At 41.4% G+C, this 21,043-nt stretch overlaps 2 protein-coding genes across 3 annotated transcripts in view; one reads left to right on the top strand and one right to left on the bottom strand.

The window, feature by feature from the left end:
- Asb15 (ankyrin repeat and SOCS box containing 15) overlaps positions 1-11,392 on the bottom strand; it is a 47,720-nt gene extending 36,328 nt beyond the window's left edge. For both annotated transcript variants that reach the window (XM_027390004.2, XM_027390006.2), the window contains exons 1-2: positions 10,870-11,392; positions 6,162-6,251 (exon numbers count right to left, since the gene is read on the bottom strand). The gene's annotated coding sequence lies outside the window, so the exon portion shown is untranslated. The remainder of the gene's footprint in view (positions 1-6,161; positions 6,252-10,869) is intronic.
- Positions 11,393-11,477: 85 nt separating this feature from the next.
- On the top strand, positions 11,478-21,043 carry Ndufa5 (NADH:ubiquinone oxidoreductase subunit A5). Its single transcript, XM_027390008.1, has 5 exons — positions 11,478-11,594; positions 11,877-11,921; positions 17,200-17,316; positions 20,450-20,515; positions 20,881-21,043. Exons 1-5 carry the CDS (start codon positions 11,574-11,576, stop codon positions 20,980-20,982), a joined length of 351 nt encoding a protein of 116 aa, XP_027245809.1. The 5' UTR covers positions 11,478-11,573; the 3' UTR covers positions 20,983-21,043.

Consider the following 21,043-nt stretch of genomic DNA (forward strand, 5'->3'; position numbering starts at 1 on the left):
TGTGTGTGTGTGTGTGTGTATATACACTATATATGTTGAAGTAGTGAGGAAGGATAGCTTCTACTAAAAATTTTGAGCAAGAAATTAGCACATAACACTAACATGTCTTCTGAAAAAAAGCTCATAAAAATAATAAGAAATAATAAAAAATAAAGAGGCACTGTTCAGAGAAGAAAGAAGGGTCTCCACCTCCTGACATCAGCCCCTAAGAACATCAGAGCAAAGCATCCTGGCCCTTGTTTTCCTTGGCTGGAGTCTCTCTTTCACTTGAAATGCTTGGGCGCTTGTTGGGTTTGGAGATTGATTTCTCTTTAATTTTAGGACCTAGAATGTTGTTTGAAGTTCTACCTTTCAAGTACCCCCTATTTTACAGTTTGAGATTTTGCTAAAATAATTATGTGTTCTCTACTCCGTCTTATTCTTCTATATGAATCATACTTTGAATCAGAGGCTAATACTTCCTTAAGCAAGATTTTCTGTGGTTTCTTTCACAGTCCTCACATCACTTCTGGACACCTAAACAAGATGCATCCCCTGCTTGGATACAAGCTGTCCACTTATCTACTAAGCATGCATTTATTAAATGCCATGTGTCAGGCACAAAGACAAGTTCTCATAGTTTAATTTGTACAAGTTCAAATCAAAGAACACTAAGGGTTGGAGAGATGGCTTAGTCAGTACAGTGCCTGCCATGATGCATGGAGACCTGATTTCTGAGCTCCAGTGCCTATACAAAAGCTAGCTGGGTGATGGATATCTGCAATCTTGGTGCTGTGAAGGAGGAGGAAGGGTGTGGAGACAGGCAGATCTTGAATCTTGCAGGCCAGCCAATGAGCTTTAAGATTAGTGAAAGATGCTGTCTTTAAAACAAATAAGGCAGACATCCATAGAAGAAGGCACCCAGTGTTGACCTCTGCCCACCACCATCACCACCACCACCACCACCACCACCACACACACACACACACACACACACACACACACACACACACACACAAACACACACACACAATTTTTAAAGAATATTTAGGAACTTGTCTATCATGTAGAGAACATCATAAATATTTTAGAAGTCAGAACATCAAAATCAGATGAAGATACAAAAATATACCATTAGGACTTTTGCGGGGCAGGATCCCATTCTGTAGCCTGAATCTAGGTATCTAGGCATCTGAAAATCATCTTATTTTTTATAATTGCATAATTAAATGGTTACATCCCACCTCTCCTCTACTCAGTTATCAATGAGCATGACAATAAAAATGAAAGTTATTTCGTAAATGAATTATTGATGGTATTTTGTTTTCAAATTCTAAGTGTTGGGAAGTTAGAGAGTTTTTAAACACAGGTTATGGACCCATAGCCGTCCACAGGTTGAGCTTCAGAATACTGACCAAAATTCACTCTCTGTGAGAGAGATGACACAGTCACTACAACAAAGAGCTGACAGAAGCCTCGGGGAGATAGCTATCATGCGGCTATGGCATCATCAGAAGTAGAAGATTTTAAAGGAAGTAAGGTCTGTCACCGTTCACTATAGCTCATGCTTTGCCCACAATGCAGCCAACACTATCTAATGGGAGATGAGCACATGAGCATAGATTTCTGTTCAGTTTGCTTCCCAATTATGTATTTTGAACTCTTCCAGGATGGAGATATGTATGTAAATATTGGTCTCCTTTCATAACAGATATAACCATGGAGTCTCCTACATTACTTCAGCACTGTTGCTTTTGGAGTGGCTTGTCCCTTAATAATCATAATGCTGGGTAGTGTTGGGTGAGTTTTTGTTATACTAAGCATTGTGCCAAGTCCTCTGCTGTGCAGGTATGCAGCTTAAGCCCTGTACAAAGACACTTGGGTGAAGGAGTAAAAAGATTAAATCCACTTCCATCCCTAGATCCCTATGTGATGCTTGGATGAAGGGTTGCCTCCACTAAGAGAGCAGTTTCCGATTTCTGGACCTTCACAGAGCAATTTTTGTCCTCTATGAACAATCCCATTTAATTACCACAGCCTTCCTGAGAGGTAGGTGACATGGCCTGACACTCTGATCATTTTCCGGGGAGGATGAAAAATTAAAGGGTTAATAAGACTTCTGCACAGCCATTTAGCTAATGAGAGGACCAGCTAGGGTTTTAAGCCAGAAAGAGTTAAGTGTGATGTTGAATGTTCTCAGAAGTGCGAATGCGTTTGGGAACAGACAGACACTAACTTGACAATCACAGCCCTGCTGCTCCCAGAAGAGCTAGAGATCCTGTATGTGTTGCTCCCCCCCCCCCCCCCGCCCCCCCCACACAGAGCAGTCCCTGTGCCTAGTAAGTTTCATTGTCATGGTTATTTCTCTCAAGCAGCAGAACTGAGAATGTGTCAGACCCTGTGGTAGAGAACCTGGATTTTTATGTAACACACCTTAGGGGTTCTCTGAACGGATAGGTGTACAAGATTCCTGAGCAGGAGGGAAAGATGGGTAAATTTAAGGGACCCATGGGAAGGACTCCTCACCTCCGGGGATCTGCTTTTCATTTCTTATTGGTGAAAGTCAATAATTCTCTACACATTTCACAAATTCAAAACTGCTGTGAAGATAGACTGTATAAAAACAATACTCTCTTTTCCAAGAAATATCTTGAACAAGACTGTTAAGATGGCAAATGGTCAGGCCTAAAGCCAAAACCTACTCTCTCTGTGAGTTTAACCTTGCTGGCACTCCTCTCTCATCCCTGTATCTGAACATTGTGCCCTGTAAACTGCCACACAGCTTCATTTACAAGAGGAAATTCTTTAGGAGAAATAAACAAGCCAGCTTTTATTCTTAACCCAATTTTAAGCTTTACCTAATATTTTTTTTTCTTTTTTGATTTTTTGAGACAGGGTTTCTCTGTGTAGCTTTGGAGCCTATCCTGGCACTCTCTCTGGAGACCAGGCTGGCCTTGAACTCACAGAGATCTGCCTGCCTCTACCTCCCGGGTGCTGAGATTAAAAGTGTGTGCCACCAACGCCTGGCACTTTATCTAATTTTTAAACCTTATTTAATCTTGATTATAGTTTTGTTTTGTTTTGTTTTGTTTTGTTTTGTTTTGTTGAGGGTTTCTCTGTGTAACATCCTGGCTGTCTTAGAACTTACTTTGTAGACCAGGCTGGTCTCACACTCACAGAGCTCCACCTGCCTCTGACTCCCAAGCACTGGGATTAAAGGTGTGCACACCACACCTGGCTCTTGATTATAGGTGTTAATACAGGTTTACCTCTTGCTCAGCGGTGCTTAAATCTGCAGTATGTGCTATCATTTTAACAAACAAACAAACACTGTGTCACATGGACTCACCCTGTTTGGCCATTTTTAATAAGAATGGCCTTCATAGGTTCACATATCTGAATATTTGATCCCTAGTTAGTGAAACTGTTTGGGAGGGACTAGGAGGTGTGGTCTTGTTGGAAGAGGCGTGTCACTTGGGGAGGGCCTAAGCCATTTGTCCCGCCCCCACCCCGCCTCTCTCTCTAAGCCTAATACTTGTGGATGAGATGTCAGCTACTATCCCAGCTCTATGCCTGCCGACCTGCTGCCGTGCTCTCTGCCATGATGGTCATGGACTTAAACCTCTGAAACCGTAAGTCTCAAATAAATTCTTCCGTCTATAAGTTGCTTTTGGTCATGATGTCTTTTCAAAGCAATAGAAAAGTAACTAAGGCACCCTGAAACCCTTTTCTTCAGAGTGCATCAAGATACCAGTCTCACTGAGGTCCACAGAACAGGGATCTCCTCATGCTGCAGCTCACTGCCTCGGGCTGAACCTCTAGCTGCTCCTGACCACCCCTCTCCCCTTAGTTCTTGTTCATTTGTTGCTTGGGTCATGAGACCTTCCTGTCACTTCAGCATTCCAGTCTCTACAAATCTTTTTGTTCCTTTAAGACTGCCTTCATCACTTTTCTAATTGCTGTGAAGAAAAACATGACCAAGGCAACTAGTAGAAGAGAAAGCATTTAACTGAGGGCCTGCTTACAGTTTCAGAAGTCTAGTCTGTTATCATGATGGTGGAAAGGATGGCAGCAGACATGGTACTAGAGCTGAGAGCTACTTCAGGATCCACAGGCAGAGAGACAGAGCAGGACACACTTGGTCTGGTGGGGGTATTTGAAGTCTCCAGTGACACACTTCTACAACAAGGCCACATCTACTCCATCAAAGCCACACATCCTAATCCTTCTCAAATAGTGCCCCTCTCCATGACTAAACATTCAAATATATGAGCCTATGGGGGTCATTCTCATACAAATGACCACAAAGACTCAGCTTAAGCCTTCTTCCACTTTTCCCATGAATTTCTCCTAATCTTTCAAGAACCCATCTCCTTCTCCCTTTATTTCCGTACCATGTTTCATGTGTCTTCAAGAGTACTTATTTTTGTTCCTATGTTATATCAGGTTTTATTGAAGACTGGCTGAGTGACACTGGGTTTTTCACAGTGTGGACATTTGACAAAATATGAATTAACTGAAGGCCAGGGGTGAACAATGGCAGGAGGAACCTCTCACTTCACCATGTACTTGTGGGTTTTACTTCAACCATTATCTAAATATGACTTTTATAATACAGGAAATGATAAACTGGAGTCTTAAGTCAAATTCATAGTGCATCCCATAGCAAAGTCAACATGTTTTAAAATAAGAACCTGGCAAATAATTGACTTGTCTGATTTTTCCATAATTAACTGAGTTCCCATAAGATAAAGGACTTTATATAGACTTGTGAATCCCATAGTACCACATAGATTTCAAATTCACTCTCAGTTAACTTTTAACTTTCATTCTGACTACATTATCTTCTAAGTCATAAAACAAGAGTCATGCAGAGATTAAGTGGAGGGGAAAAGTAGAAAAAAAATTACTCGGGTATTTCTGAGAGCACTCACAGTATATCTGGCCTAAGCATGAAATGGTAATGACAAAGAATGTGGAAACACACATGCGACCATTATAAGTGCATACAGAGCAATGCAGAGATTTGATGGGTGCTACTTCAATGGCAATCATAATGAAAGAGACATTTATCTAAAATATTGCCAACTGAACTTTGAAAGAGTTAAGGGAAAACAAAATGCAAGTCAAGAAAACATTTAAAAAGATAGCACAGTGTATTTTCATACCTCTATATGTTTATATTATGTCCAAATAAAACAGTTGAAAAAAGCCTTCAGAAGGTACAGCGAATGACCTTAATTAAAGAAGGAAGATTTGAAAATAGCAAGCAAGAATCGAGACATACATTAAGGAAATTAATTCCTCAAGTAAGAGAAGATTTTTAATGTAAACAAAAGACAAGCTACAGATGCCAGGAAAAAGTCACAGCAGTTGTGGAGATGTGAACTAGTAATACCAGTGGGTTTTGAAGAAATATGAAAATATGAGTTCAGATTTAAAAAAAAGTATAATCATTTATAAGAGGAAACACAGCTCCATGTCTCCAAAGTTATGGCTTCCAAATATTCAGACTTGCAAACATTTGGGCCTGTTTTCCACCCAATAACAGGAATAGTCCCACCTTAACTTCTTAGAAAATTGTTAGAGACTGACTTGAACCAGGTCATAAGGACAGAAAGAAATATGAGAAATCAATTAGTGGAGACTGTTGGAAATATTACGCTGTAGGACTAGTGATTAAATAAAAGCAGGGCTTGGGATTACCAGATAGAATGCTGCTGTCCTATGCCCTGACATTAGAAATGAGTCTATTAATACACTTCGGACACAAGGGAGAAGTCAAGTGCGATCGGATGTCTCAGCGGGAGTAGTGAAGATGAAAGGAGATACCCTCAATGATGTAGCATGTACTGGAAGTTCAAGCATCTTCACATAAAAGCAGATGCTAAGAAACACGAGATTTTATTAAAGTCAATAGAAGAGGAGATGCAGAGGACAGAGGAGAAAGGATATAATATATATTTTTCCCTATCAGGGTACTAATAGGTGCTATACAACAAAACTGAAAAACCCACTGAAGTTAAAAAGTCACTCTTCCCAAATACTTAATGATACAAAAACTGAGCATATAGGAAAATATTTTTAAAATTAACCGGAGTACAGCTATATCTATTATACCAAAATGTATATGAACCTCATTGACTAAGAAAAAGATTAATGCATGCACGTTGGATTTTTACCTCTCTCCATATTTTCTCTCTTTTGTGTCTCGGAATCCAAAGGGCCTGGGAATTAGCAGGATCAATATAAATCCAACGAAGAATTAAAGACTGAAAGAGAAAAGCAGAAAAAGAAATACTGCATCAAGGATAATTAGACAAGAACCACTTCCATGTTTTGTCAACTGTTTGCCGCTGGTTCAGGAGTGAATTTATTTATCAAAAATACGTACATGGCATAAAGTCTTTTATATAAAGTGCAGAGGATTGAGGGGAGAAGTGTAGAACTGTGAGACTGTGGGAGAGACAAGAGCAAGGAAATTGATGGGTAGGATGAGACACCCTGTGGAAGTCCTCAAACACAGGCAGGTAGGCATGATGCTACTGGTATACCCCAGTATACAAGTATATGGAGGAGCACCGGGCTAGGAAGTAAGCAACAGAATGAAACAATGTTTCTGGAGTATGGTTCACCCCCTCTCCACCTCCGCTAAATATCATCTGGGAATTCATTAGAAATTCAGATTTAGTTGTTATCTTAGACTTCAAAACTCTGCTATGCATCGTTAACTAGGATTTGGAGGCAGTTTTGCTTGAGCAGATGTTGGTTGACGTCCAGCATTCTTTGTTTTAATAAACCTTCAGATGATGCTGGCACCTTCCAAGGCTGGAGGAGCAATGTTTGGGAAGTGATCTGGGTTTGTGAGTTACTCAGAAGCAGTTTTAAAGTGTTGAGAAACTAGAACAGTGTAGGCAGAAGTACAGACAGAAAATCACAAAACGATGGGATCTGGTAGTCAGCTCTACATAAAAGAACTGCCCCCAAAAGTGACATCAAGGGACATTTTGGGGAAAGAATATGAACAAGTGAAGGGAATGAATGCTGAAGTAGGAATCACTGGAAACACATGTGTTTCATTTAACATGGGATTTCAAAACATCACCTTCATTTGTTATCATCAAAGATCTATAAAAGTGGATTATCTAATGAAATGAAGTCCAAATAATATGGTTAAGCTTGTAATCCTCTTCCCCTTTACCCATCCCCCCAAACAAAGCAATGGTAGTTTTTCTGTTTTGTTAAATTAGTAAGACTAACCATGTTAAAAAACAATTCCAATCTGGGGTGGGGGGTGAGCAAGCATGCCCACTAGAGTAAATGAGGGGATTTGAAGGCAGTCTCCCAGTACAGTCAGCTTTATCCGGTTATATTTTAAACAGCCCATAAGAGAGAACAAGACTGCCCCAAAGAGGCAAGCCTTGAGGGCTCGTGAGGGTACCGTAACAGGAGCAGCCCCAGCAGCCTCTGTGACAGGACCCCATGAGAACCACCAGAAAGGATAACAATGTGTGAACGAGGGAAACGCCTTCTATACCTAAGCACTGTCAAGTGTAAGTTTTAAGTATGATTGGCAAGTATTTAACCACACCCCATCACAACCCTTAACAGAAACCGCCAGAGCAATCATTACTTCTTCACACTCCTATTGTCTATATCGCTCACTGAAGTCATTGTCACCAGGCTGTACTTCCCCTCTGCATCTTCTTTCTTGTCACTTCCCAGGCAACCAGTTTTGTTTGGTTTGTTTTCCTCCCAAAGTTTCCTTAAGAGTCTCTCTGCCAGCTTGCCCACAGCCATCACAGCTGTGTCCTTAAGACAGGATGCTAATTCCACTTAACTTTCTTCCTCCACCTCATTCTCTGGTGTCCAGCTTCTGTGACCATTCCTGTCCCACCTCTTGCTCAGGTGAGTTTCCATTGTAACCATAAATCCCTTTTGTCAGCCCAGTCTCTTTCTAGGGACACTGACAGCATACTGACTCTTTTATCCCCTTTTCCTCCAGTCTGTTAAGTCAGTCTCACAGCTCCTCTATTAGAAACGCATGTGATGTAATACACTTAAAAGTTTATAAGGCCACATGACTGAGGCTTCGTTAAGTTACTTACTGTTATTATCTATAACAATTCAAATAGCAGGTGGATCTCTTTCAGTTCCTGCTACTTTGGAATAGATTCTTTTCCCCCTACAATTTATATGATGCTGAGATATTTTAGCTCAGATTCTTTTGTGATTTACTGATTATATTTCATCTCAAATGAATCTTCCAAAATATGTAAACACACACACACACACACACCACCACCACCACCACCACCACCAACAACAACAACACCAACAACAAAAAAACAAACAGCAAAAGTCCTCCCATCATCTAAGTGATGTAAACTTGTCATTAGCTTCTACCACCACCTGGTGGTCAAAAAGCTGTATGTCTTATGAGTTAACCAGAAAAGGAAGAGACATTTGGGATGTTTCAACTATTTCTGCTTTACAGGATTACTCCATAGCACAGACAGGGCAAGTTGTTTAACTATAAGGACTCCTAAGACTATTTCTTACTGCATTATGAGTTACAGATTCTGTATTATGTAATATTTCATATTACAAACAAGGAAGCTCTTAGGCCCCAAAGCCATGTTGACTGAAATTTTAAAGTGTGTGTGTGTGTGTGCGTGTGCGTGTGCGTGTGCGTGTGCGTGTGCGTGTGCGTGTGTGTGTGCGTGTGCGTGTGTGTGTGTGTGTGTGTGTGTGTGTGTGTTGGTGGTGGTGGTGGTGGGGAGGCACACATATGATTAAAATATTTACCCAGGCCTTCAAAACATGCAGATTAGTAAAAGCTTTCATAATTTTAGCCAGAATTGGGGAGATTCTCAAAGTTTTCTTGTCCACAGTAGTTAATGCAGGTGTTGTCCATTTCCAGTTCCTAAAGCAGGCATTGCACATAAATGTATTCCTTTTTTTTTTTTTTTTACCCCAATATAGCGCTCTTTAAATGTTTTGACCAGTCCTCTTAGGAAACATGACATTTTGCTATTGTTTGCTTCTTTCTAGTGGAATTTTTCCAAAGAAGTAGGCTTTGCTAAAGTGAAAGGAGAGTCCAGTTACTTAGAGCAATCTGAGAGCTGAAGGTTTGGCAATCATCAGAAGGTGCCTTGGTTAAGTGATGTTGGCATTGAAGCTGCCTGTGGCAACAGGTCTTTCTGTGCTCTCTACTTCTGCTCTAACTGTTCCCTCTGGCAGCAGTAGCCTTTAGGTAGTACTGTGTGACACGAATTTCTTACTCACCTCATGCCTCCACATAAATATCACCTTCTCAGAGAGGCTTCTGCGCTTTCCTAAGTACATGCTACACTGTTCGTTCCCTTTGGAGATGCTCACAGGATACCACATTACTTATTTGTTGAAGTGTTTTTTTTTTTTTTTTTTTTCTCTACGTCTAGCCACTACAAAGCTTGTTGAGGACTGAGACCCAACTCACTCACTCTGAGCAGAGCTTTATTGTCCCTAACCTCTGGCTGTCACAGGATAAACAATCAGTATAATATCTTAGTGAGTGATCAGTTTAGCCTTGTGCTGTGTGGTCGCATTTCAGCTCATATGTGAAGTCCCTTCTTAACAGTAGTTATTCTGTATTCAACTAGTCTTGTTTCAATTAATTTGTCATTGTATATTGGATGAGATTAGTCAAACATAGAGTATTAACACTTAGGAAATATTTTTATTTTTGCCATATTTAAACTGTTTTCTTCTGCCTGAATTTATCTTTTTATTTGTAAGTGTTAAAGTATTAGTTTTTAAAAAAAATAACCATGGATTTTATCTATTAGAATATTCTATCATTTACATTGAGGTAGCCACAAGTCATTATTACTTGGTGCCGTGTTGGCTTTTCTTCATATATTTTCAACAGAAAATATATTTAATCTCAATATTTAACTTAATTTCAATCCAGGTTGGAGTATTAGATGTCACCATCTTTATACTTTCTAGGAGTGTCCACAGTAAGATTGAAAACTCTGGGGAAAGTGTATAAATAGTTGGAGAGAAGCCTGTTTCCGGACAAATGGCATAAGAGGTGCATAATCTCCAAAGGTCTGGAGGTTTGGTTGTTATTCTACTTTAATGACTCTCTCTCTCTCTCTCTCTCTCTCTCTCTCTCTCTCTCTCTCTCTCTCCTCTCTGTCTCCCTCCCTCTCTCTTTCTCTTCTCCCCCCTTTCCTCTGGAGGGGGATGCAAGCTCTCTGGTTTGGCATTATTTTCACCTTTGCTACCTGCTTATGAATGTAAGAGACAGATGTCAAAGAAAGGAGCTGTCCCATTGGGCAGATTTTAAGGAACCAAGACTCTCAGTTGTTTTCCTAGTATTTCCCTCAGTGGAGCCATAGGCCTGGATTTCAAGGAGACGGTTTAATCACCAAACTTTGATAAGATCGAGCTTCTAACCAAAAAAAGAAAAAAAAAAAAAAAGCTTCCATCACTGAGAAGTAGAACTGTTGGCTCCAACTTTGGGGCCAGGCTGGAGGCCCCAAAGAGCAAACAATGTAAGCTGCGGTCAAAAGTTTGGCTGTAGCTCTCCTGGCTCTAATCTCTCTCTAGCATTTACAGTTTCCTAACATCCATCTTTCCTAGGATTGGAACATACAGTGAGTTCACTTCTACCACCCGAGAACGCAGAACATTCTATCCTCTTATAATGTTTGCTAAGACATTCCTGGATCCCCTTCTGATATCACAGATGCCACGGGATGTGTCCCTTTATAGCGAATTCCACTGTCACTAGCTTAGAATACCACTAGCGAGCCTTCAGTCACAGTGCGCCCCTCTACAAAAGGTTGGTTCAGAAACCCACTCATTTTTGGACCACACGAAGGATCAGTTTGGTAGTACCTTAGCCAGGGTCAGTCAGGTCTGTCTGCCCTCGGTCTCTTTAGCAAACACCGCACAGCAGATGCCTGAATCCAAAGTTTCAAAGAACACAGGCATCTTTTATAAAGCCATGATTCCACATTCTAGAACACTCTCAACAACGACAGACATCCTTAGGATCTGGGGGCAGATTATGACTTCATAACCTCCCATTCATCCGTTCCCTGAAGAGCGAACGGATGCATCAGACGGTGAATTCCGGTGTATATTTCCATTTATGAGAATGGATTCACGCATGCGGAGGAGAGCATTTTTTCTTGATGGCGCAGGCCGGCTCTCGCCCCTCATTTTCAGTAAGCTAAGGAAGTGCGTGTTAAGACATCCATGAAAGGCTAAGCAAAATTAAAGCTGCTGCAGTAACTACATTTGAGGTTTTTTGATAGTGTAGCGTTTTCCTCCACGTTGAGTCCTAACAGCGAGATAGGTGAGTCTCTACTGCGCGCAAACCCTGCAGACCCTTGGGCATGAGCGGCACATGCGCAAACCCCTTCCAGGTGGGCTGGACTAACACCTATCCTCCGCCCCCCGCCCCGCCCCCAGGCCTGCCGCGGGAGCCTTTGGAGCCCACTGGTTACCTAGGTGACACAGGAGCGGCATCGACGCTCGATTGAGCGGGCCTGGCAGCGGCTCCCAGAGGGCTGCGCGCTCGGGCTCCGGATGCTGTCATGGCGGGTTTGTTGAAGAAGGTGAGCGGACGGAGGTCACCGCGGTGTTGGGGCCAGGGCAGCCGCGTCTCCCTCTCCCTGTCCCTCCCCGTCTCCGTGGGGGAGACGCCAAGCCGACGGGGCAGGCCAGGGTTCCGCTGTCCTGGCAGGGGGCGGCTGGGTTCGTGGTCGGGTCCGGAGGGTCGGAAGGGTCGGCTAACCCGCGGGCGGGCGAGCGGGGCGGTCCCGGAGCGGCGGACGGGCTTCCCTGCGCCGTGCCGCGGGTGACAGTCAACAGCGCGCTTGTGTTTTGTTTCTGAACAGACCACCGGCCTGATGGGGTTGGCTGTGTGCGACACTCCACACGAGGTGAGTACGTGTGTGTGTGTGTGTGTGTGTGTGTGTGTGTGTGTGTGTGTACACTACACACGAGGTGAGTACGTGTGTGTGTGTGTGTGTGTGTGTGTGTGTGTGTGTGTGTACACTCCACATGAGGTGAGTACGGGTGTGTGTGTGTGTACACTCCACACGAGGTGAGTACGGGTGTGTGTGTGTGTGTGTGTGTGTGTACACTCCACATGAGGTGAGTACGGGTGTGTGTGTGTGTGTGTGTGTACACGGGTGTGTGTGTGTGTTGTGTGTTGTACGGGTGTGTGTGTGTTGTGTGTGTACACTCCACATGAGGTGAGTACGGGTGTGTGTCTGTCTCTGTGTGTGTGTGTGTGTGTGTGTGTGTGTGTGTGTGAGTGTCTGTGTGTGTTGTGTGTGTGTCTCTGTGTGTGTGTGTGTTGTGTGTGTGTGCTCCTTGGTCTTATAAGGTTAACAGGACAGGAGCTCGCTCTCTGTCTGTTTGTCTGTCTCTCTGTCTCTCTCTCTGTGTGTGTGTGTGTGTGTGTGCGTGTGTGCTCCTTGGTCTTGCAAGGTTATCAGGACAGGAGCTCTCTGTCTGTCTGTCTGTCTGTCTGTCTGTCTCTGTGTGTGTGTGTGTGTGTGCGCTCCTTGGTCTTGCAAGGTTAACAGGGCAGGAGCTCTCTGTCTGTCTGTCTGTCTCTCTGTGTCTGTGTGAGTGTGTGTGTGTCCTTGGTCTTGCAGCCCCCCAGAGCTCTTGCCACAGCAGCATCATCAGCTTCGATGACCCCAGGCCCCCCTTTTTGACGTTGCCTTTGCCATGGTCTCCCTGTTAGGATGCTTTCTTCTTGACCTTTTCATGCCATTTTCGTAGCTTCAGTTACATGGACTATTCTCAGCGCCCTCCACGTCTGCACTTTCATTTTCCGTCCTTTCCCTGCCTTAAATATTTCTGCCTTGGATTACAATTACACACATTGGTTTACACCCACCACGCTGAGTTACACCGTTTCTCTCCTTCCCTGTATACAAATATAACTTGAGTTATCAATATTTACTGTTTCCAGCTTCTCATTATCTCTTCTTTTTGGTGTTATCCAAGATACCAGTGATGCTAAATCTAGTCAGTTCACATTTCTCTTAATATTACCAAGAGTAGCATTGCAAGTATTTTTATTATATTTATTTGTGTATGTGCCAGTGTGTGTGTAGGTTAGAAAACAACTGGGGAGCTAACTCACTCAGGTCATCAGGCTGGTGGCAAGCATCTTTACCTACTGTGCCAAGGCTTCTCAGTATCCTATTTTTAGTGGTTTTTTTTTGGGGGGGGGTCGTTTACTGCTTTTTTCCTAATCCTTTGCCTTTTTCAGTTGCTCCTCATTTCTCACTTTTATACTTGATTGTGGTATTTGTGACCCAATTCTTAGTTTTTAAATTTAGATTGTCTCTGCTCTCATTGAGTGGAGACAGTCTAATGATTTCACTGTCTGGAAACAGTTAATTCTTCTATTTCTCTACCAAGTACTGACCTCTCCTTTTGTCAAGTCATGTTTGTATGTATGTATACACACACATGCTCTTGTATGTTCACTTATATGTCAGACAAGTAACCCAAACTTAACAGATCCAGCTAAGATTTTCCCTTTGAAATGATACTGGGTTGCTTTCTTTATCTCACGTCTCACTTGCTACTTCAGTAAATCCTCCGGATTCCACCCTCAGAATATATCCAGATTTTGTATCCTCCTCACCACCTTTGCTAGTACCGTTTTTCTGTCATTGTCCTTGCTTCTGTGATAATTAACATTACTTTGGTAAATGCATTTCCCTGCCCCCCCCCACCCCCCACCCCCCAGCTGATTTGTAAGTGCTAAAATGAGTCAGGTCACGCCACTTCATTTTTAAAACCTTCCGGAGGGTTTTTAGGGTCCACATTCTGCTGATGTATCTTGTCTGTCCAGGCTTGACAAAGATAAGACTGTATTGTGTGTTCACTGCTAGGACTCTGATGAGTACAGAGTATGTAGTTAGTGCATAGTGAATGACTCTCTTGCGTTCTTTATAAATTTGTGCTTCAGACTTACTGTGGAGAACAGAAGTCATAGTTTTCTGTTTCTAACATTCTTCCTCTATGGTTTGTATTTCTCCTAATGGTCTATGAATCTTTCTTCCCCCCTACACTCAGAATTTGTTGTCATTGATATTAGAATCTTCTACTTTCATATTTGTTCCAATAAATGAAGTGTTGTGAATTTTTCTCCTATACTCTTGTTTGACCTCTTTCCTTTTCCTTTAGTTATTAGTGCAGCTTAAGCCCTTGTGCTTTAAATGATTGCAACAGCTTTGTTACTGGTCTTGTTGATTTGTTTCTTTCATTCCTTTAAGTCATGACTGCCAGGTTAATTTTCCTAAAACATAGACTTAACTGTGCCTTTTTCTTAAGTCTTTTAGCTCCCCACACAAAAAGGCCCAAGTACTTTAACTTGGTGTGTAAAACTACATGCAGTCTTTTTGTCCTACCTTATCTCCTAAGTGTTTCTTTTGTATACTCATTTCTAGTCAAGTGCTACCCAAATAAATATGAGCACCAAAAGTGTAAAGCTATTTTAATGTAATTTATTATTATTATTATTTTGGTTTTTTAACACAGGGTTTCCCTGTGTAGCATTGGAGCCTGTCCTGGAACTAGCTCTTGTAGATCAGGCTGGTCTCCAGCTCTCAGAGATCGGCCTGCTTCTGCCTCCCAAGTGCTAGGATTAAGGCGTGTTCCACCCCCGCCCGATTTGACTCCCTTATTTATTTATTTGTTTGTTTATTTATTTGTGTATGTATGTATGTATTTATTTATTTATTTTAAATGCAGAAAACTAAAATGGTGCATGAGTGTCATCCCACCATTTGGGAGTCTAAGACAGGAGGATCTTAAGATAGGGTAGGCCAAGCTACACAGTAAGATCCCGTTTCAAAGGGAAAAGAAAGGCTTCTTTAAATTATTTTTTACGATTTAACCTAACGTCTGACATACTATCATTTTAGTATACAATCAATATAAAAATCAATGCTAGTTTGCAGCCTTTTTTACAGGATATCTCAGTCTGGGTTAGTTGCACTTCAAGTACTCTACCGCTGTATTTGACTATCAGTTGCTGACTGCACAGCACCACTGCAGAATTTTAGCTACTTCCTGTATGGTTTTGGAGCTTTCGCCCTCTAGTCCTGTATTACTTTGTATGTAAATTGCTTCTTCAAACACCTCTGAGTTTTCAACTCCCTTTATCCCTCAAAGGTGTCTCAGGTGCATCTTTTTTTTTTTTTTTTTATGAACCCCTCTGCTTTTTGCTGCAATGATTTTCCTTTTATAGGATGCTAATACTGAGATTGAGACAGTATGTGGCTGCATCCTGTATGCAACATCCTGTGCATTCTCTACATCTTACAGATGAGGAATGAGATAGAAGCAGCTTGCCCAGGCCACTAGGCTGTGGAGCTATGTGAATGCACGCAGTGAGCTCTTAGTTTTGTTTAATACTACCTCCCTGCTCTGTGTCTCACCCCAGCCTACTGGAAATGGATTTTGTGTTTTATGGTGTTTATCATGTCCCCCTCCCCCCCTTTTTTTTTAACCAGTTTCTTCTGTGTAGAAAGGGTTTGATCCATGTCCAGCCTGTCTTAATAGCCAAAGAACACATGGTACTTTACATGGCAGCACTGAAAAAATCCATGCTTACTGAAAACAGAGATGTTCTTTAGAAGTGTTGATTGCTTGTGATTACTGAAATGCCCAGGTAGGGTCTGCGTGCTTGCTGTTTAAGAGGACTGCTCAGTTTACATCTGTATTTTGGCATAATGATGAGTAAGTAGAGTCTCCTTTCACTGTGAGAAGTGACCCAGTTTGGACAATAAGTTAGACACTTTTTTCTTTGTATTGTCCTGTGCTGATCATTCTGATTCTCATCTGAATTTCTGTAAGACTAGATGTGTTCCTTTTTATCCTGAAAGATGAGAAAAATTTGTTTTCAATTTGCTTGATACTTGTGTGTAGGAATGTTTTGCCTGCATGTATCTCTGCGTACCACTTGTGTGCCTGGTACCGGTGTAGAGGGTATCTCATCCCCTAGGACTAGGGTTACAGATGGTTGTGGATCCTGGGAATAGAACCCAAGTCCTCTGAGAGAAGGGCAACCAGTGCTCTTAGGCACTGAGCCATCTCTCTAGTCAACATCCCCTCCGTCTTTTAAAAAACCTCAATGTTTGAATCAGATCGAAACTTATTAAAATACTATACTAAAAATGAATACATACATTATATTCATAAATTTGAGAGGATGAGGATTAAAAGGAAGCCAAAATTAAGAGTTTAAATTAGATCACAACCTTTCAAATTTCTTAAAGAAAGAAATCTCAACGTACTGAGTTTAGGTCCCAAGCATCCACTTAAATTCTGTGTGGATGTGGCAGCTACCTGTTATCCCAGCATTCAGAAGGCAGAGAATCTCCTGAGGAAGCTCTAGCTAGTCCAGTCCTGTCTGTGAGCTCTGGGTTCAACCAGGAGACCCCACCTTAATGAATAAAGTGGGAAGAGATGGAGGTAGATTCCCAGCATGAAACTGAGTTCTCCACACACACCTGCATGCTTACACATTCAATACTGCATACATGTTATCCAAAGTCTCCTAATTACAGGCTTCTGTAAGATCAAAAACAAGTTACATACTTCCTAATTCCAAGAGGCAAGAACAGAGCAGTTAGAACCAGATCAAAGCAAAACTAAAACCCAACAGTGTAAGTAGCTTAGTGCCTGACATCTGGGATGTACATTGGATCTTCTGGGCTCCAAAAAGCTTGGAGTAGCACACTCTCCAGACTCTGCTATCCACAGTACAAACAGCTTGTCTGGGAGGCTCCGGCTGCTCCTTCCACATCTGATGCTGTCCCTGGTGGTCTTCCCATAGTCCTGCCGTCTCCATTGTGCTCTGTATAATTTGTAGTACCCGTTACCTCAAGAAGAGGAATTCTGCTTTAATAAGTGATTTGACTTCCAAAGAAGGCATTTGCTGCAATTATATTTTTTGATAGATATTCACACAGTTTTATATGTATCACAGATAGAATTCCCTTGTTTGTATTCCACTTTTCCTTAGGTTGTAAAGAGTGACATTGAGCATAGATAAGAATTTTAGTAAAACACAGTTTAAAATTGTGAATCCTCTTAGTTTTTCCTGTGAGATACTTAAATGTGTTCAGTCTAATCTTTGGTGGTAGTTTAACGTAGTGAAATGTGTATCATTTGTCTTTTCAGAGGCTAACCATTCTGTATACAAAGATTCTCGATATTATGAAACACTTCCCTAAGCATGCAGCCTATAGAAAATACACAGAACAGATCACCAGTGAGAAGCTGGACATGGTCAAAGCGGTAAGTAGTTGAGTCAGTGTACTTTCGTTGGGTTTACACATCTAGTAAGACATTTGAGGAATATTTCCAGTTGGTTCTTTTAGCTCTTACTGTGCACTGTCTTTCCTTCAGGGCTGCGCTTCTAGCTCTTCTCCTTTCATTCAGCAAACCCCTGTATTTTGACTGATTTCTGTGTGTGAAGCACTGTTGTCCTGGGCTTGGTCATTCAAGCCCCTAATTCCCAGCTTCTAGGGACACTGAGGCAGGAAGACCACAAATTTATTGTCATCTTGGGCTACATGTATGAGCCCTAGGTTCCATGGCTGATCCCATAGACACACAGGCACTTTGTTGTACAGGAAGAGGGCCACATTTGGTTTTCTTACCTACTCAAAGCTACACTGAACAGTGTTATCACTTTGTTCCCAGAAATCTGTATATCCCAGCTGTAATATATGATTGCTTTATTTAGAAAGAAATCATCATAGGAAATAATTGAAGTTACATAAACTCACAAGGGTGGGCCCCTGATCTCGTAAGGATCAGTATGCATGTAAAATAGACACTAGACAGTCAGGGCTTGCCCCTTGCCATGAGCCCAGCGAGTGAGGGATGTGGGACACATGGCAGGGTGCCAGGTGTTTGTGACTTCAGGGGGAAAACAAACCCCTCACTAGACCCAACTGTGTTGTCACCTTGACTTTGGGCATCTGCTCTCTCCAGGAAAAGTCTTGTTTACTGTGTGCTTAATGGTCCTAGGGATTGGCCCCCGACTCACACAAGTGAGGCAAGTATTACCACAGGAGTCCCACCCCTCCTTTTGCTTTCTATTTTGACACATTTCACCAAATTGCCAAGGACTGACTTGAACTTAACTCTGTATATGGCTCAGGCATGCTTAGAACTTGCAATCCTCCTGCCTCAGCACCCAGAATAGGTGAGGTTCCCCATCTGTATCACAAGGCTCAGCTGAAATTTCTAATGTTTAATCCAGTTGTTCTATGTATTTTGTTACAGTAGCCTACCACATGGAGCCTCTACAGCTCTCAGTCACAGTGCTGGGTAGGGAGACAGTGAGCGGACTGCCAGTTTCATAGAACTCTGTCACCCTGTGGCCGAGGTTTCACCCTCATGGTTATTTCACACTGCTTGTAGCATTCAAAAACTGTTCACCCAGGCATAAGAGGTAACAGTATATGTATTAGTAAGTCACCAAAATGTCAGTCGATGAGACCTCTGTTTTATAGTGAAACAGCAGTCTGAGTTTTAACTTTGATTCTTAGCTTGCCAAGTCTGGAAGTAACTTCCAAACTCAGTCTTTGAAGGAGATTAGTGGTGGCTTGATTTGTTTGAGGCAGATGAACTGATGTCTTTTTTCACAGAGTAAGTATGTCCCTGCGTTTCACAGCTGAACCTGTTGCACTGTGCCTTGGTTCTTCCTCAGCTTCCCATTTCCGTGACCTTTGTTTACTTACCCTGTCTGTCCTCTTGTTTTCCCCTCTTGCACTGCATCATTGTTTTCAGTAGTCTGAGGCACTTAGTTGGTTCCCATCACTTTCTGTCTTAGGTCTTTCTATCCTTTCACAGTGTCAGAGTTCACTGAATCACCTCTTCACTTAGGAACCTAAATCCTTTCCTCTGCTGCTTCAGCTGCCTTCAGATTAATTCTCCGTGGTGCCATCTTACTTTGTGTCTCATATTGCTAATAATAGAATTCATTCTCGTTATGTTAATCTTACATCTTTTTCCTGTTGAAAAAATCATCCTGTGGTTTTCTTGTGTTGTGTTTCCTTCTGAAAGACTTGAGTTTTAAGCCTCTTCCCAAGCTGGGTATATGAAACCCAGCTTTAACTGATGGCTTTGGAGGTAGAGTCATGGTTACTTTTGGCATGGTCTGTGAGATCTGCTGAGGCCTAGATCTTGTTTGTCTTCTTAATACCCCCGGCCATCTCCTGTTAGGTCTCACAGGTCATCAACTCCAAGCTGCTGACAGTTCTGAGGATTCCGTGCAGCTTTATTTTTGTGGTCACTTTCTTTTCTCTCAAATGCCCCTGGCCTTATCTAGCTGGTTTGGATATGCCCTCTCCAAGCTCTAGGTGTTCCTGGGCATGCAGCTCAGCAGTTGAACACTGCCTTGCATCTGTGAAGACCTGCTTCTGTTTTCCCATACCATCAAGAGTACAAAGTTGCTATCATTAGTGCTCTTTTCATTTCACTTATGGAACAAAACCCACTTGCATAATGACACTAAAAAGCTCAGTCTATCAGAGGAAGAGTTTCCTTAGATAGTCTAGGTATAATATTAGTAATTTTCTTAAAGAATAATACACATTAAAAATATACAGAAATCATAAGTGTAGAGCCTGATGGATTTTCAGAATTAACACCTTCTAATTAATACCAGACAAAAAAGTGACATTCCATATCACCAAATCATTTATTCCACGTTACTACCCTCCTAATGGTAGCTACTATTTTGATTTTTTTTTAAGTTAATAGATTTTCATTTTGCCTATTTCTAAACTCTGTGGTAATGGAATAACTTTCATACAACATTCATATCTGCTTTTTCCTACTTAGTAATATATTTGAGGGAATAATTATAATTCATCCCTTACTGTTGCCATATAGTAATCTGCTGTATCTCAGTACCATAATTGAAAGATCAGTTCTATTGGTGGTGGTCATTTAGGTTATTTCTAGTTTTGGGGTGTAATTTATGGCTTCTGTGACATTTTTGAATATACAGTTTATTATGCATTGTTTGGTATTTACCCAGAAGAGGAGTTTTTTTTTTTTTTTTTTTGGTTATCTGATAGCATTTATTGTTATTTTTTTTACAGGTGGTATAGAAAATATTTACAAAAATAAAATATTTGAAAATCTATTAGAAAGACTAAATTATATATCATGCCTTACCTTTGCTAAGTATGTTAATATCTAATAGTTTTTAATACTAAGACAAAAGTAATGGAATAGTAGAGAAATGAAATGGATTTGTGTCAAATTTTTTGGTAAAAACCTATGAGCATGGTAAGAGAAAATTGATTGTCAGAAGGGCTTTTATATATTTTTAACATGTAGGACATTAAAATATTCAGATTTTATACTTCTATATATAATTATCTTTTTTCCTTTCTGCTTAAAATTGTAGGAACCAGATGTTAAAAAATTAGAAAACTTGCTTCAGGGTGGCGAAGTAGAAGAGGTGATCATTCAGGTAAAGAAACCCTGAACATTTAGTGTTTGGGAGTCCTGTGCTGCTCTTGACTTGCAGCTAAGTGAGAACTTGGGTGCAATTTGAAAGCCACTGTTGTAAGTGAAGAACAGGCCTTACATTTCTAAAAGCTTGTGAACACTGATTCCTGCAGATTTCATTTTCAGAACTCTGAGGTGACCTTTCTTAGTGACTGTGTGGCTCTGAAACTTTAATTTTGTAATACTCAGTATTTGATGGCAGGATATGTCATGACATTAGAACCCTGATGGTGAGAGTGAGTTCTAGGAGTTAACTCCCAGGTATTACTCTGAAAATGCCTCCTGAATAACAGATGGTCTTCTTTTCAATTTTTCTTTTATTAATAGGCTGAAAACGAACTAAGCCTGGCAAGGAAAATGTTGCAGTGGAAGCCATGGGAGCCACTGGTGGAAGAGCCTCCTGCCAACCAGTGGAAGTGGCCAATATGATCCCAGTTTCTGATGGTTGATGAGAATTATATGTGCAATTAAATGTTCTGTTATGCTGAAA

This window comes from Cricetulus griseus (assembly GCF_003668045.3).
Source record: "Cricetulus griseus strain 17A/GY chromosome 1 unlocalized genomic scaffold, alternate assembly CriGri-PICRH-1.0 chr1_0, whole genome shotgun sequence".
NCBI lineage: Eukaryota > Metazoa > Chordata > Mammalia > Rodentia > Cricetidae > Cricetulus > Cricetulus griseus.

Excerpts from the sequence above, each read along its gene's own strand:
- Ndufa5 (XM_027390008.1), top strand. The coding sequence starts at position 11,574 with ATGGCGGGTTTGTTGAAGAAG. Across the intron at positions 11,595-11,876 it reads TGGCGGGTTTGTTGAAGAAG|ACCACCGGCCTGATGGGGTT; the intron begins GTGAGCGGACGG and ends GTTTCTGAACAG. Across the intron at positions 11,922-17,199 it reads TGTGCGACACTCCACACGAG|AGGCTAACCATTCTGTATAC; the intron begins GTGAGTACGTGT and ends TTGTCTTTTCAG.